The sequence below is a fragment of the Oryctolagus cuniculus genome, chromosome 16 (genome assembly GCF_051225735.1).
Source record: "Oryctolagus cuniculus isolate XC-2025 breed Fujian yellow rabbit chromosome 16, ASM5122573v1, whole genome shotgun sequence".
NCBI lineage: Eukaryota > Metazoa > Chordata > Mammalia > Lagomorpha > Leporidae > Oryctolagus > Oryctolagus cuniculus.
The window spans coordinates 65069529-65083624 of NC_142882.1; the positions used below are offsets into that span (position 1 = coordinate 65069529).

Sequence of the window (14096 nt, forward strand, 5' to 3'; positions counted from 1 at the left end):
CTGTTATCCCAGAGCATGATTCATATTCCAGCTGTGTGATTGTGGGAAACCATTCAATTTCCCCAATTAAATGTGTTGCTAAGGTAAAGTGTTCCACAGACTCACAGGCACAGAGGAGGTGCTCAAGGGTGTATCTTTACACTTCTATCACATCTACATTTTGGGTTTCCTGACAGAGTCTGTTAAATTGTTCTCCAGTTTCTACCTTTTGTCCTTATTAACTGAACCTTTAACTTCAGCTGGGCACACAGTCACCTATGATAAAGACCCCATTTCCCATATGCCATTGCAGGTAGGTGTAGCCACATGACTAATTCTGACCAATGGGATGTACCTGCAGGAAGTGTCATGAAAAGTAGGAAGTGAGCCCTCCTTCCAGATCAACTTCCTTCTTATTGTTGACTGGAATGCAGAAATGGGAGCTGTGTGGCCAGGGCTTAGAGTCATCTTGAACCCAAGAGAGGCAGCCTAAGGATAGAAAAAATGGGCCCCTTATACTTGTGGGCCTACTGTGCTATACCCAGGCTGCCAACCTCCAAATTTCTTTATGTGAGAGATGAGTTTCTTCCTTGTTTATAAAAAAGCATATACTATTAACCAGAAGTTTACAAAGGGAATATTTTATACCATGATGTTTAAACATGGTGTCTTTATATAGAAGAAATCTAAGATGACAGAAACAGTTAAAAATTGTATTTGAAAAGGATAATGTAGTAGCTAGTTTTTTTTTTTTTTTTTTTTTTTGGAAGGTAGAGTTAGAGAGAGAGAGAGAGAAAGGTCTTCCTTCCGTTGGTTCACCCCCCAAATGGCCGCTATGGCTGGCACGCTGCGCCGATCCAAAGCCAGGAGCCAGATGCCTCCTCCTGGTCTCCCATGTGTGCAGGGCCCAAGGACCTGGGCCATCCTCCTCTGCCTTCCCAGGCCACAGCAGAGTGCTGGACTGGAAGAGGAGCAACCGGGACAGAACCCAATGCCCCAACCGGGACTAGAACCAGGGGTGCTGGTGCCTCAGGCAGAGGATTAGCATAGTGAGCTGCGGCGCTAGCCGGCTAGTTTTGTCAAACCCAGACCCTGAAAGTTTTGAAAGATGTAACACAGTCAGTAAAAGCCTTCCTCATAAATAAAGCTCTGTTCTCTCAGTCATAATGAGATTATGATTATCAATGTCATGGCGTCAGAATTGTCATGGAGCTACCTGGAATTCTTCTGTTAACCCATCTTTCCCAAGGCTGCAGAGACATTCAGCCCATGGCATCAGAGTTTCCCCGAGCTCTGGATGTCACATGTAGTGTAGGTCTTAAGTGCCTGGATGAACGACAGGAATTCTCCTAGATGGGTGACATGACAAACTGCTCTTCATTAGAGCAGACTTCGGAGGTGACAGAATCCATAGCTGATCGCTTTCTGCTATCAGTAATCATAACATGCACTGAGCCCTTACTAGATGACACAAACACAAAATTTTTAAATGTGTCCATAATATATATGTACTATTATTATTCTCATTTTGAAGATGAGGAAATTAAAGCCCAAGATAATTAAAGAAACAGCCCATTGCCACACAGTGTTACTCTTGTCTCTGCCCCATTCAGCTTTATATATCAAGCAGTAACATCCACTTACCTCCCACCAGCCAGAGACCCTGGGATAGAAATCAGATTTCAGGCATAATAACATCTGTAGGGCCACAGATTTCCTGAAATAAGTTCCTTGGAGCAGGCCAACTGTGTGTGCCCTGAGACCCTCACATCAGTGAATGCAGTACCTGGCAGTGCAGGGGAATGAATGCTTTTCCAAGTTCCACCCTGTAATCGGGGAGCGACTGTGGAGAGGGGGATGAGGGGCATCTTGGTGCAGTTAGTGCACAAAGGCACAGCACGACTCAGGTCTGTTAGAGCTGGGCTGTTAAGGCCCATCAGCAAAATACTATTGTTGTTTGGAAGAAAACATAATCTTGTATCCACAGCTTTCTACCTACATGGTTTCATTGTTATCGTCACCTTTGGCTGTGAGTTTGGATTGATCCAGGGAGCGGAAGTGCATGATGACTTCTGAGTGCATGGCCTCCATCCTGATCAAGGCAATTAAGTGGTAAGGTGAGGGGGATGGTCAGGGGAGAAGCAGAATGAGCAGGATTTGCTGGGAGCCCTGCAGAAGCCACCCCAGACCTCCTGTGTGAGACCGTCCTGGCCCTCACCTCGCCAACCATTTTCACATCTTCCCGTCCATACCAGTCCGGCTCATAGACTTCATGCAGTGACTCAGTGAGCTTCATGGAGGCCTCTTGCATGCCTAACATTGGAGAAAAACAACTTCTGTCACATGGATACAGATGTGGAGTTGATTAGAATATTGTACAATGGATACATGTACAGAAATATCATATTGTACCACATAAATATGTCCAACTTTTATGTATTAATTTTTTTTATTTCAAAAAGTGCTTATTTATTTGAAAGACAGCATGACAGAAAGTGAGGCAGGGACAGAAAGAGAGAGAGAGAGAAAGAGAGAGAATCTTCCACTCACCGGTTCATTCCCCAAATGTCTGCAATAGCTGGGGTTGGGCCAGGTGGAAAACAGGAGCCAATAACTGTACCCAGGTTTCCCATGTGGGTGACTGGGGCCCAAGTACTTGAACCATCATTACCGTTTCCTCAGTGAATTAGCAGGAGGGTGGATCATAAACAGAGCATCCAAAACTTGAACTGGCACTCTGATATGGATGCCGGTGTCACGAATGGTGGCTTAACCCGCTGCACTACAATGCTGGCCCTTACATGTCAATTTTTCAAAAAATGAGAAAAAGAATTGAGTGAAGGTTCTCTTATCTATTCTCCTACTTTTCTATGTGAGAAAAAATTTTGAGTACTAGTTAAACATGTAAGAAAAAACTGTAAAGGCACAACTGCTGCTTGGATGTGTAATCACATCTTTCCTTGAGGGTCTACAAGACTTACCACATTGGGATCCACGCTGTGGCACAGTGAGTTAAAGCTCCAGCCTACAACGCTGGCATCCCATATGGGTACCAGGTTGAGTCCCAGATGCTCCCCTTCAAATCCAACTCTGTGCTATGGCCTGGGAAAGCAGCAAAAGATGATCCAAGTCCTTGGACCCCCAAACCCATGTGGGAGACCTGGAAGATGCTCCCAGATCCTGGCTTCATATCAGCTCAGATCTGGCCATTGTGGCCATTTGGGGAGTGAACCAGTATATGGAAGCCCTCTCTCTGTGTGTCTCTACCTCTCTCTGTAACTCTGCCTTTCAAATAAATAAAATAAATCTTAAAATAAAAACAAAAACTTATCACATTGTATATTTTCTATTACTTAAATGATGATGATAGATATTGGGTCTTGAAGCTGAAAACTCCAACAACTATGATGTGTCCCATTAAGTGTGCCAGCCCTTGCTAAGGAGCATCAAACCATAACTGTTCAGGACACTAAGAAGAGCACTGGTCTATTCTACTTCAGAGTCCTAAAAGTGAAATCAATCTTTAACAACTGTAAATATGAGAAGTCAAGCAGTGTTAGCAGTCAGTAGAAGCGAAATCAATAGGATTTCAAGAAATAAAAATTAGGGTGATTAAGTGGCTTAAAATGGTAAAAATGGTGAAAGTGGTTAAATTGATTAAGTGGCCTGACTTTATAAATTTTTAAGGAAGGAAGGAAGGTTTTTCTTTTCCCAATATTATTAAAAGCTATGAATGGAGTTTTAAATTAAAGCTCCAAGAAAGCTATGGATTCTTAAGCCCAGAGGACTGAGGTCTTGTTAGATTTACATTTGATACACTGCAAAAATATTAGTAGTAGTAAGAAAGGCCTAACATTTCTGAGTGGCGCATGATGATGTATGGCACCACCATACATCTACCATACCCTCTATCCCACCCCTGAAAACCAGCAGTGCGAGTGTGGGGTTGCCATGCTGACAGTTCACCAGCTAGGGCAAAGAATGGCTGGTGACTCAGAGGAGGCACTAAAGGCTCCCCATCAGCTGGCCCAGTTGGTTTCATGCCCTTTGTCCCTAAGAGGTATGAAACCAGGCTGGGATAGGGAGAGGACACAAAATCAGAGTTCTCTCAGGAGAAATCAGAAAAGCCCGGTGCAGGGTCGGTTTCTGAGGCGGGACCTTGGGAAGGTCCTAACACGAGAGTGTTAGGTATCACGTCAGTGGGGTCCCTACAGAGAGTGAGTTTGTCTTCCTTTTCTCTCTCGCTTTCTCACCCATGTTATGATGCAGCAAGATGGCACTCACCAGGTGTGGTCCCTCAGGTCTTGGATTCCCCAGACTCCAGACCCAACAGACAAATTTTTGTTCTTTGTAAATTACCCAGTCTCAGATATTTTGTTACAGCAGCACAAAACGGACTAAGACTTTGCTCTGCTGACAGAAAGTTCTTGGGGGAAAAAAAAAAAAAACCCAAAATCTAAAACCCAAATTTTCTTCAAAGTAATTTGGCAACATTAAAGCAGTACAGATGCTAAATGACCTCTGATGCAATAATATCTAATACTCAACATTTTCTTAACAGCCCGGTGATTTCCAAAACTGTGAGACAACTGCCCTGCATCACATGTACAAGAATTACTATCACTTTTGGACAGGAACCACTTTCCTCTCTTCAAAATTTTGGGCCTTCTCCAAGATATTCTATGCAACTTTCTCTATTTCCACTTGCAGCCCAATTTGTGAGCATCTATTTTCACCCTCTGAGACATACTGCATAGCTCGCACTGCTACAACATGAGCTTGCACAGCCTGAGGGTGTACGTTTTAGTTAAAAATAACATGACTTCCAATAAATTATGACAATAACCAGCAGCAGCAACAAACCGTGAAAAGAATGTCTACATTATTGCCAAGTATCTAGCAGCTTTGCATCACTGTTCAGAAGAGAACTCTGTAAGAAGACGGCAACTGCCTCAGAGGATCGCAAGAGGGAGAGGGAGAGGGAGGGGAAGGGGGAGGGGGAGAGGGAGAGGCAGAGGCAGAGGGAGAGGCAGAGGAGTCAGAATGAGCAGAGCAAGAGTGGGAAAACAAACAGGTGGTTCAAGAACAGTCAGCCTTGCCCCTCAGCCACATCCTTGGGGAACAAGTCGTAGGCACGTAACAGATATTCCTCATGCTACCTGAGCCAAACTCCCTTTAGAGACAGAGCTTGTGTGTTCACCAGCCATGTGTCTGGCCTCTGCTGTCACCCACAGGCTAATGACTACTAATTCCACATCCCTATTGGACACCTCCACTGGATGCCCTACCAATTCCTCAAACTTCACTTGTCTAGAACAGTGATGACCACTGGTAATGGTGGAGAGCAGGATAGAGGAAGGCTGGGTAACAGGTACCAAAACATGGGCAGAAATAAGCTCTAGTGCTCCATAGCATAGTGAGGTGACTACAGTTTGCAAGAATTAGCATTTGTATACTGGGGGAAGGACAAGAAGAGAGGAGCTGGTAGGCTCCAAACATAAAGAAAGGAGAAGGACACAGAAATGCTAATTACCTGCTTTGATCAGGGCACATTGTGGATCATGTGTTGAAATCCTGTACTGAATCCCATACAAATGTATGAGCATTGCATGTTAATAAAAATGTAATAAATAAACATAAATCATAAGAATGAAGGAACCCTGTTGGTATCCTGCTGTTGGACTTACAGCCTCTAGAAATGTGAGGACAATAAATTACTACTGTTTAAGTAGCCTAGTCTATGTTCCTTGTTATGACATATGAAAAGGAAACAACTTTTAAATGTCTAAAACCAGCCCCTAATGCTCCCGTCCAAACCTGTTCCTACTGCGTCTCCCAGTCCTCATGAATGCTATACCACTGACCCAGTCAGGAGACCAGAAGTCATCCTAGATTTATCCTCCAAAGCTGAATTTACCATCGAGAAACACCAAAGCTGGCTGATTCTCCAATGCAGCCATTCCTTCCCTGCTCACTGCCACAGTGCTGGGTTAGGCAGGAACCATCTATTGTTTGGATTAGATAAAATCTAATCTCCGTAAATGGTTCAGCAAAATAATTGGTACACATCAACCATCCAAATGTCAGCCATCATTATGAAAAACATTTTTGGAGGCAACACAGCATAACAATTAACATGATTATTTGCAATCAATCAGCTTTTGTTACAATCTTGGTTCCATTACATACCATCTGTGTGGTTTTTGGGCAAATTCCTAATCATCCTAAACCTCAATTTCCCAAAGAGTAAAATCTCCCCTCCACAAAATACTATCTGCTATAAGGTTGTAGAGAGAGTTACTTAAATCAGGGCACATAAAAAGCTTAACTCAGTGCCTGGTATATTAAGTCCTCAATATATATTAGCTAGTAGTAGTAGAAGTAGTAGTAGTAATAGTATTAGTAGTAGTAGGAGGAGGAGGAGTAAACTACAGAGATTCCTATAATAAATTATCTTACAGTTTTATTTCCTCTAGCCTAAATTCCACACAACTGCAATAACTATTTTTTAAGATGCTAATCTGATCATGGGACATATTCCTTTGCCTACAATCCTATAATAACTTGATGACTCCCCTCCTCAAGGGTGTAATAAAGCCCTGGCATGATATGATACATAAAGCTCTTCTATATACGAACACTGTCCATATTGCCACGCCCCATTCAGCTCAGTTTTCTGCTTGTACCTTGCTAACCTATTTGTTCCCTAGGGAGCCCATGCTTCCACCTACCTGCCCCCTGGTCCTCAAGTTGCTTCTTACACCTGGACTTTCCTTTCAACATCAACTTGTTCTGCCAGCATAATGACCAACGCAGCCTCCTTCCCTGGGTCTATTTAGGGTAAGTTCCCTCAAAGGACAATTCCTGAACAGTGCCCTGTCTGTCCTATGCAACAAGGGCACTCAGCATACACTTACATCGAATTTTCTATCACTATGCGTATCTGGCCTTTTCATTTCTTTAACTGTTGCCCCACCTTAGCTGCAAGCTCCCTGAGGGCAAGCGCTGTGTCCTGAGCATCTCTACATTGCGATTTCTTAGAACCATGTCAGGCACACAAAGGTACTCAAGAGATGGTGGCTGCTAAAATCAAAGAGTAGAAGCCCCGCCCTGCAAAGGCTAGGCATCAGCAGAAAGCAGAAAGCCTACAGAGGGGAAGGCCACTCAGAAGACCCATGAAAGTAAGATGAAGAACAGAGTGGAACTTATTTAACTCTTACTTCACAGAATGCCAGTGTACGAGTTTAGGGGGCTTCCTGTAGAACAAGATCGCTGTGTAGATGAGGAGCTTCAGGCTGCGAGACTCAGTGCTTTTTGCACAATAATTGCCCTGTAGTCCATGGTGCTCCAGGGCCAGACCTTACTCTGCTATCAATGCTGCTAAAATGCTGAAATTACGCTCCCTGCCATGGCAACTGCTCCTCTTGAAGACAAAAACCAGCCATGAGATCACTTTGAAAATGTAAATAATTATCAACTTAAAGAATCTCCCTTGTCTCTAAGTGTGTTCTCAAAACCAAAACATGTGTTCCAAGGAATGGTACTAATTCTTCATGAGACAAATAACTCATGGAGTTCCTGCCTGCCTCACAGGCAATCCGGCTATCATAGCAGTGTGGCAACGGCTCTGAGAAGCTCAGAAGTCACCTGGTTAAAATTCATTCCAGGGGTAAGCCTGGTGAATAAGATGTCCCCATCCCATATTGGGGTACCCGAGTTCCCAATTCAGCTCTGGCTCCTGACTCCAGCTTCCTGCTAGTGCAGATCCTGGGAGGCAGAGTGATGAGTTCAAGTAGTTGGGTTCCTGCCACCCAAATGGGAGACCTGGATTAAGCTCTCAGCTCCAGGCTTCAACTTGGTCCATCTCTGATCCTTAAAAGCATTTGGCAGATGAATCATCAGATAGAAGTGCTCTCGCTCTCTCCCTTTCTCCCTCACAAGTAAACGATTTTTAAAATATGTATATATGCATACATGTGCATATTTTAAAAAATGGCACTGCTATGCCAAAAGGCAGGCAAAAAATATGAGAATCTTCATTTAAAGGTTTTTGCCAAATTGCTCTCCAGGAAAACTGTCTGTCCAGCAATGCAAGCAAGCAGTCAACTCCCCACAACTTCCCTAACATTTTGGGGTTTTGTATTTTTAATGTCCTTGATCATGTAGAGGAAAATAATAGCATATGTTTTGATGCACTATTAGTTCATTATTTATGAGGATAAGAATCTTTCACATTTTTTTATTCATCCATTGTCCTTCTTTGGCTGTTTTCCTCTTCACATGTCATGGCGTCTTTCATTTAGCAAACTGACATTCATTCAGTTTACTTATTGAGCTCTTTATATCTTGGTTCACATGGCAAAATGATAGCTTTTTATTTTTATATTTATTTTTGACAGGCAGAGTTAGATAGTGAGAGAGACAGAAAGGTCTTCCTTTTCCATTGTCTCCCCCCAAAATGGCCGCTACAGCCGGCACACTGCGCCGATCCAAAGCCAGGAGCCAGGTGCTTCCTCTTGGTCTCCCATGCGGGTGCAGGGCCCAATCACTTGGGCCATCCTCCACTGCCTCCCCAGGCCACAGCAGAGAGCTGGACTGGAAGAGGAGCAACTGAGACAGAACCGGCGCCCCAACCGGGACTAGAACCCGGAGTGCCAGCACCACAGGCGGAGGATTAGCCTAGTGAGCCGCGGCACCAGCCTTTATTTATTTTTTTATTTAAAGATTTATTTTATTTATTTCACAGACAGATTTACAGAGAGAGGTAGAGATAGAGAGAGAGGTCTTGCATCCACTGGTTCACTCCCTAGATGGCCGCAATGACTGGAGCTGCGCCCATCCGAAGCCATGAGCCAGGTGCTTCTTCCAGGTCTCCCATGTGGGTGCAGGACCCAAGGACCTGGGCCATCCTCCACTGCTTTCCCAGGCCATACCAGAGAGTTGGATCGGAAGAGGAGCAGTCCGGACTAGAACTGGCGCCCATATGGGATGCCTACACTTCAGGGCAGGGCTTTAACCCACTGTGCCATAGTGGCAGCCCCAAAACAATAGCTTTTTAAAAACATTGATCTTAGGCCGGCGCCGCGGCTCACTAGGCTAATCCTCCGTCTAGCGGCGCCGGCACACCGGGTTCTAGTCCCGGTCGGGGCGCCGGATTCTGTCCCGGTTGCCCCTCTTCCAGGCCAGCCCTCTGCTGTGGCCAGGGAGTGCAGTGGAGGATGGCCCAGGTGCTTGGGCCCTGCACCCCATGGGAGACCAGGAAAAGCACCTGGCTCCTGGCTCCTGCCATCGGATCAGCGCGGTGCGCCGGCCGCAGCGCGCCGACCGTGGCGGCCATTGGAGGGTGAACCAACGGCAAAGGAAGACCTTTCTCTCTGTCTCTCTCTCTCACTGTCCACTCTGTCTGTCAAAAAAATAAAAAATAAATAAATAAATAAATAAATAAAATAAAAAATAAAAAATAAAAAAAAAATAAAAACATTGATCTTTTATCATTTATTAGGTCAAATATCCCAATTTTCTTTCCTGCCTTTTGAGTTAAAGACCTCGCCTACCCAAGATGAGAGACTAAATCTACCAGCCTTTTGTCTAGTACTTGACAGCATTTCTGTGTGCATATTTAAATCTTCGTCTGGAATTGGAATGGTGGGTACACTGTTTGAGGCCAGACTCTCACTTTTTTCTGCTTGGCCAGTTTTCCTAAGACCCCTTGTCAGAGAATCCATTGTCTCCCTCTCTGATCTCAAAACATGCCTGCCGATATATGACGACCGTGGGTGCTCTGGGCTCTGACTCAGGGCAGGGAGTCTAATGATGAGTGATGGGCAGACACTGTCAAAGCACTCCCCTCACTCCCGACTGCAGGTCTCTCCTCTCCCCTACTAGCCTCATTTCTTTGCCTTCCACAGCACAGACCCAAAGCCAAGGCAAGGGTCTCTGTGTCCCTGTGTTGCATATGAGAAAGCTGCACATGCAGCCGTACATGCAGGTTCACACAAGTCATGGGCAGTGCAGATCCTTGTTTCCTGATGTCCCTCCCCAGGCCTCTACCACCACTCCTGTCCCTTCCAGTGGGAGGACTTAAGTCTAAGTCTATGAAGGTTCTAGATCTGGCATCCTCTCTCCCTTGGGATGCAAGCAAGATGCAGTTTTTCTTAAAAAAAAGTCTCAAGCTTACTCTCTCTAACAAAGCTTCCTAGAAATCCCTGGCATGGAGGTGGCACCTATTCTTAGTTTCCAGCATAAGGGCAGATATATTTTGTCCTTATATATTTTGGATCTCATTTAAAAGGGAATGCGAGGGTGGGTAGATTGGGACACCTGTGTTCAAGGATTCAACTTGCCAGAAAGCCACGTGGCTTTGTAATTAACATTTCCTGTCACTTGTAAATTTCAAGAACAACCTGTGCTGGGTAATATGCAGTAAACAACTAATACACATTACCTTTGATTGCTGCTAAATATCCTCGGAGTTCTCGCTGAAGTCTGGTACCCTCTGCCTGAAAAACATACAAGCAGAGAGATGCTAAACACCTTGTCTTCATTTTGGCATGCAAGCATGAAAGAAGCAATAAATCTCAAAGTCATTATTATCAGAGACTCATTCTTGGAAGGATGCAAATACGTGTACACAGACTAAAGAAAGTGGTAATGCCCATCAGTCTAGCTATTAATAAAGAATTTAATCAACTTGGAAGAAGAAAAGGAAAAGGCAAGGAATATTTTGCTACAAGGAGAAAATATAATCCACCAGTCAGGTTCCTACATATTCAAGACAATACAATTAACACACAGGGGACAACAACATGGAACTGATCATCTCTGTGTGGATCATGGTAGCCACTAGCCACGTGCAGCGGGTGAGCACTTGCAATGCTGCTAATTCAAATGAAGATGTATTGGAGGTATATTACAGACTCAGTGTAATTGATACAACAAATCTCAGACTTACAATAAAAAATACGAAATGTCTCATTAATATATTTTGTACTTATTACATGCTAAAATGATAATAGTTCTGATGTATTTGGTCAAACTATATGATTGAAATTAATTTCTCTGTTTTCCATTTTTAATGTAATCCATAGGAAATTTTAAATTACCTCTTTAGTTAACATTTCTATTGGACTGTACCAAAATAAGAAATTGTTAAATATTAATTTTGAAATATAAATTCTTATTTTAATTCGGGTTCCAGAGACTCTAAAGATGCAGATTATATTTGTATGTAGGAAATGCCAAGAGAGGAGTGGAGAAGTGAAGAGAGCCACTGAGGGGTACACCACCAAGCAAATAACCACTGTGGGCAACCAGGCTTCAGTCCCACTGGGAAGCTCCAGGAGATTGTGCCAACCAAACACCTTATCCACGCTCTGAAGGCCAAGGGAGCTTGGGTGTTTGTCCTCCAGCTGCTGTCAGCCACTGGTTGAGGGAACATTAATTTTCCAACACGTGTACACAAAGGCAGAGAAGTCTACAACAACCAAAGCACTTGGGCAAAGAATAATCAATGCTGGCAGGTGCAAAACACTATCAGGCTTGGAAAAGTTAGGTGCTAGGGGCACCCACTGTGCTCTAAGACACTGCAACTGAAAAATAAAAATACATTCACTTGGGTGTTGTAGCACAGCAGTTTAAACTGCCACTTGGGACACCCACATTCCATATAGGGAGGAGTGCCTGAGATCCAATCCTACCTCCACTTATGATCCAGCTTCCTACTAACGCATACCCCCTGGGAGGAAGGAGATGATGTTTCAAGTATTTGGGTCCCTACCACACACATCTGAGACCTGAATGGAGTTCTTGGCTCCTGGGGGAGTGAACCAGTATATGGAAGATATTGCATTCATATTCCCTCTCTCCATCTCTCTCTCTCTCCCTCTCTCCTACTGACTTGAAAATAAACAAACTTTAAAAACAGTTGCACTGTAATTACATAATAATTTAACAAAAAATTTCACAGAGCTCAATTCTACCTTAAGTGTAATGATGAGAGAGAACTATAATACTCATATTCTTTTCAACAAGCATTTTTTAGTTTTTATTATTTATTTATTTATATATTTTTGACAGGCAGAGTTAGACAGTGAGAGAGAGAGAGAGACAAAGAGAAAGGTCTTCCTTTTTCCAATGGTTCACCTCCCAAGTGGCCGCCACGGCTGGTGCGTTGTGGCTGGCACGCTGCGCTGATCCGATGGCAGGAGCCAGGTGCTTCCTCCTGGTCTCCCATGTGGGTGCAGGGCCCAAGGACCTGGGCCATCCTCCACTGCCTTCCCAGGCCACAGCAGAGAGCTGGACTGGAAGAGGAGCAACCGGGACAGAATCGGCACCCCAACCAGGACTAGAACCCAGAGTACTGGCGCTGTAGGCAGAGGATTAGCCTAGTGAGACGCAGTGCCAGCCTGTCAGTTTTTAACTAACAAATGAACTACAATCTTGTAGTGGAATGAAAATATTTCATCAAAAATATTGCATTGCAAAGGTTACACTTAGCTCTATAATTGCCTTACTCAAAGTACTTTGGGGGCATGAAACTAAGACAAAATACCCACCATATTTAAAGATTAATGGAGATTAACATCAAAAAACTCTGAAAATAAACATTCGGTTTTTCAAAACATTTACTTATTTTAAAGGCAAATAGGGAAAGAGGGAGGAAAAGAGAGAGAGTGAACAAGAGAGAGAAAGAGAGATCTTCTATTTACTGGTTCACTCTCCAAATGGGCAGCAATAGTCAGGTTGTAGCCAGATCAAAGCCAGCAGCCAGGAACTCCATTCTGGTCACCCACATGGGTGGCAAGGGCAGTGCTTGGGACATCTTCCACTTCTATCCGAGGCACATTAGCAGGAAGCTGGATCGGAAACGGTGCAGCCAGGACTCACGCTGGCACTCTGATATGGGAAACTGGCATCATAAAGTGGTGGCTTAACCCATGGTGCCACAATGCCCGTGCCGAAGTGTTTGTTTTAACACTATGCTTGACTCCCAGTGTATTTCATATAGCACTTGTAGAGGGCAGATATAGTGACATTATTGCTATGAAATTTATGTAGAATTCAGGTAAGATTTTTTTGTATTTAAATTAAGCTCAAGCTATTTTTGCATCTCTGTAAACTCAGGTCCTAGAAGACAAAAACTTAGGGTTAATTAATTTGCTAAGATCTATGCTATGGTGAATTGTGAGTCTCTTACTGTATCTAACTTATAAATTGAACTCTAGGTAAAAATAAAGGTATTTTAAAAAGCTCACAGAAAATGGAATTTAAGGACATGGGTACAAGGCAGTTTTTTAAATCTCCATTTTTTCATATTCTGAATTTTTCATTTACCTATTAAAGGTCTCTCACACATATAGGAAAATCAGTGCCCATGTGGTTCAGTATTATCTGTAGTTTCTGGTATCTCCTGGAGCCTCAGGACGACTCCCTCTCCAATAAGGACAGGCTATCAAATATAAAAAGTTTTTTAAAAGAGTTTAGGAAATTGTGCTATTCTCCATGTGGACTGCACCTCCCTACAAGACGTGTTTTGGAGGGAGGATTATATTGCTTGCCTGGGAGCACCAAGCTCACGGCAGGCCTGCCTTGGCTCATGCAACATGAGCAAAAACGTCTCCTGCTGCTTCTGAGACAAGGCTGTCAGAGGCACCACATGGTCCTCCCGCTGCTTTTCCCACTGCCACGAGTCTCACAATGTTCCAGACAGGGGTTCTTTCTCCAACCCATATCCGCAAATGAGGGGAAAACAAAGCACGGCTGCCATTCACGTCGTCATGAGTGAGGAATAAAGCTCTGTGGTTGACAGCCACTAAGACACTGCTCCCACAGCACATCCTGGCCTGAACCACCTGAAAAGATGAGTCACCACTGACACTGGGAATGCTGAAATACAGAGAAGGCTGAAACCTAACAGAAAAAAAAAGCCCATGGAGTCAGTGAGCAGAAAGGCACTAAAAGTATTTACAGAAACATTTCAGAAAGGAAAGCAAATTGAAAAGATGAAGGATCATGGTAGCAAATGGAAGTCTGGCTGATGGGAGGTAATGGAATGGTACTCAGAGGAAGGCAAGGCCCAGGATCAGTCATCCCATCAGACAGCAGATAATTTAGAGAAT

At 43.9% G+C, this 14096-nt stretch overlaps 1 protein-coding gene across 6 annotated transcripts in view; it reads right to left on the minus strand.

Annotated features, from left to right (window-relative positions):
- AMPH (amphiphysin) overlaps positions 1-14096 on the minus strand; it is a 230289-nt gene that overhangs the window by 80181 nt on the left and 136012 nt on the right. For all 6 annotated transcript variants that reach the window (XM_051853305.3, XM_051853303.3, XM_051853304.3 and 3 more), the window contains 2 exons: positions 10424-10478; positions 2198-2292 (listed from right to left, as the gene is read on the minus strand). In XM_051853305.3, the coding sequence (XP_051709265.3) occupies positions 2198-2292; positions 10424-10478 (150 nt within the window). The remainder of the gene's footprint in view (positions 1-2197; positions 2293-10423; positions 10479-14096) is intronic.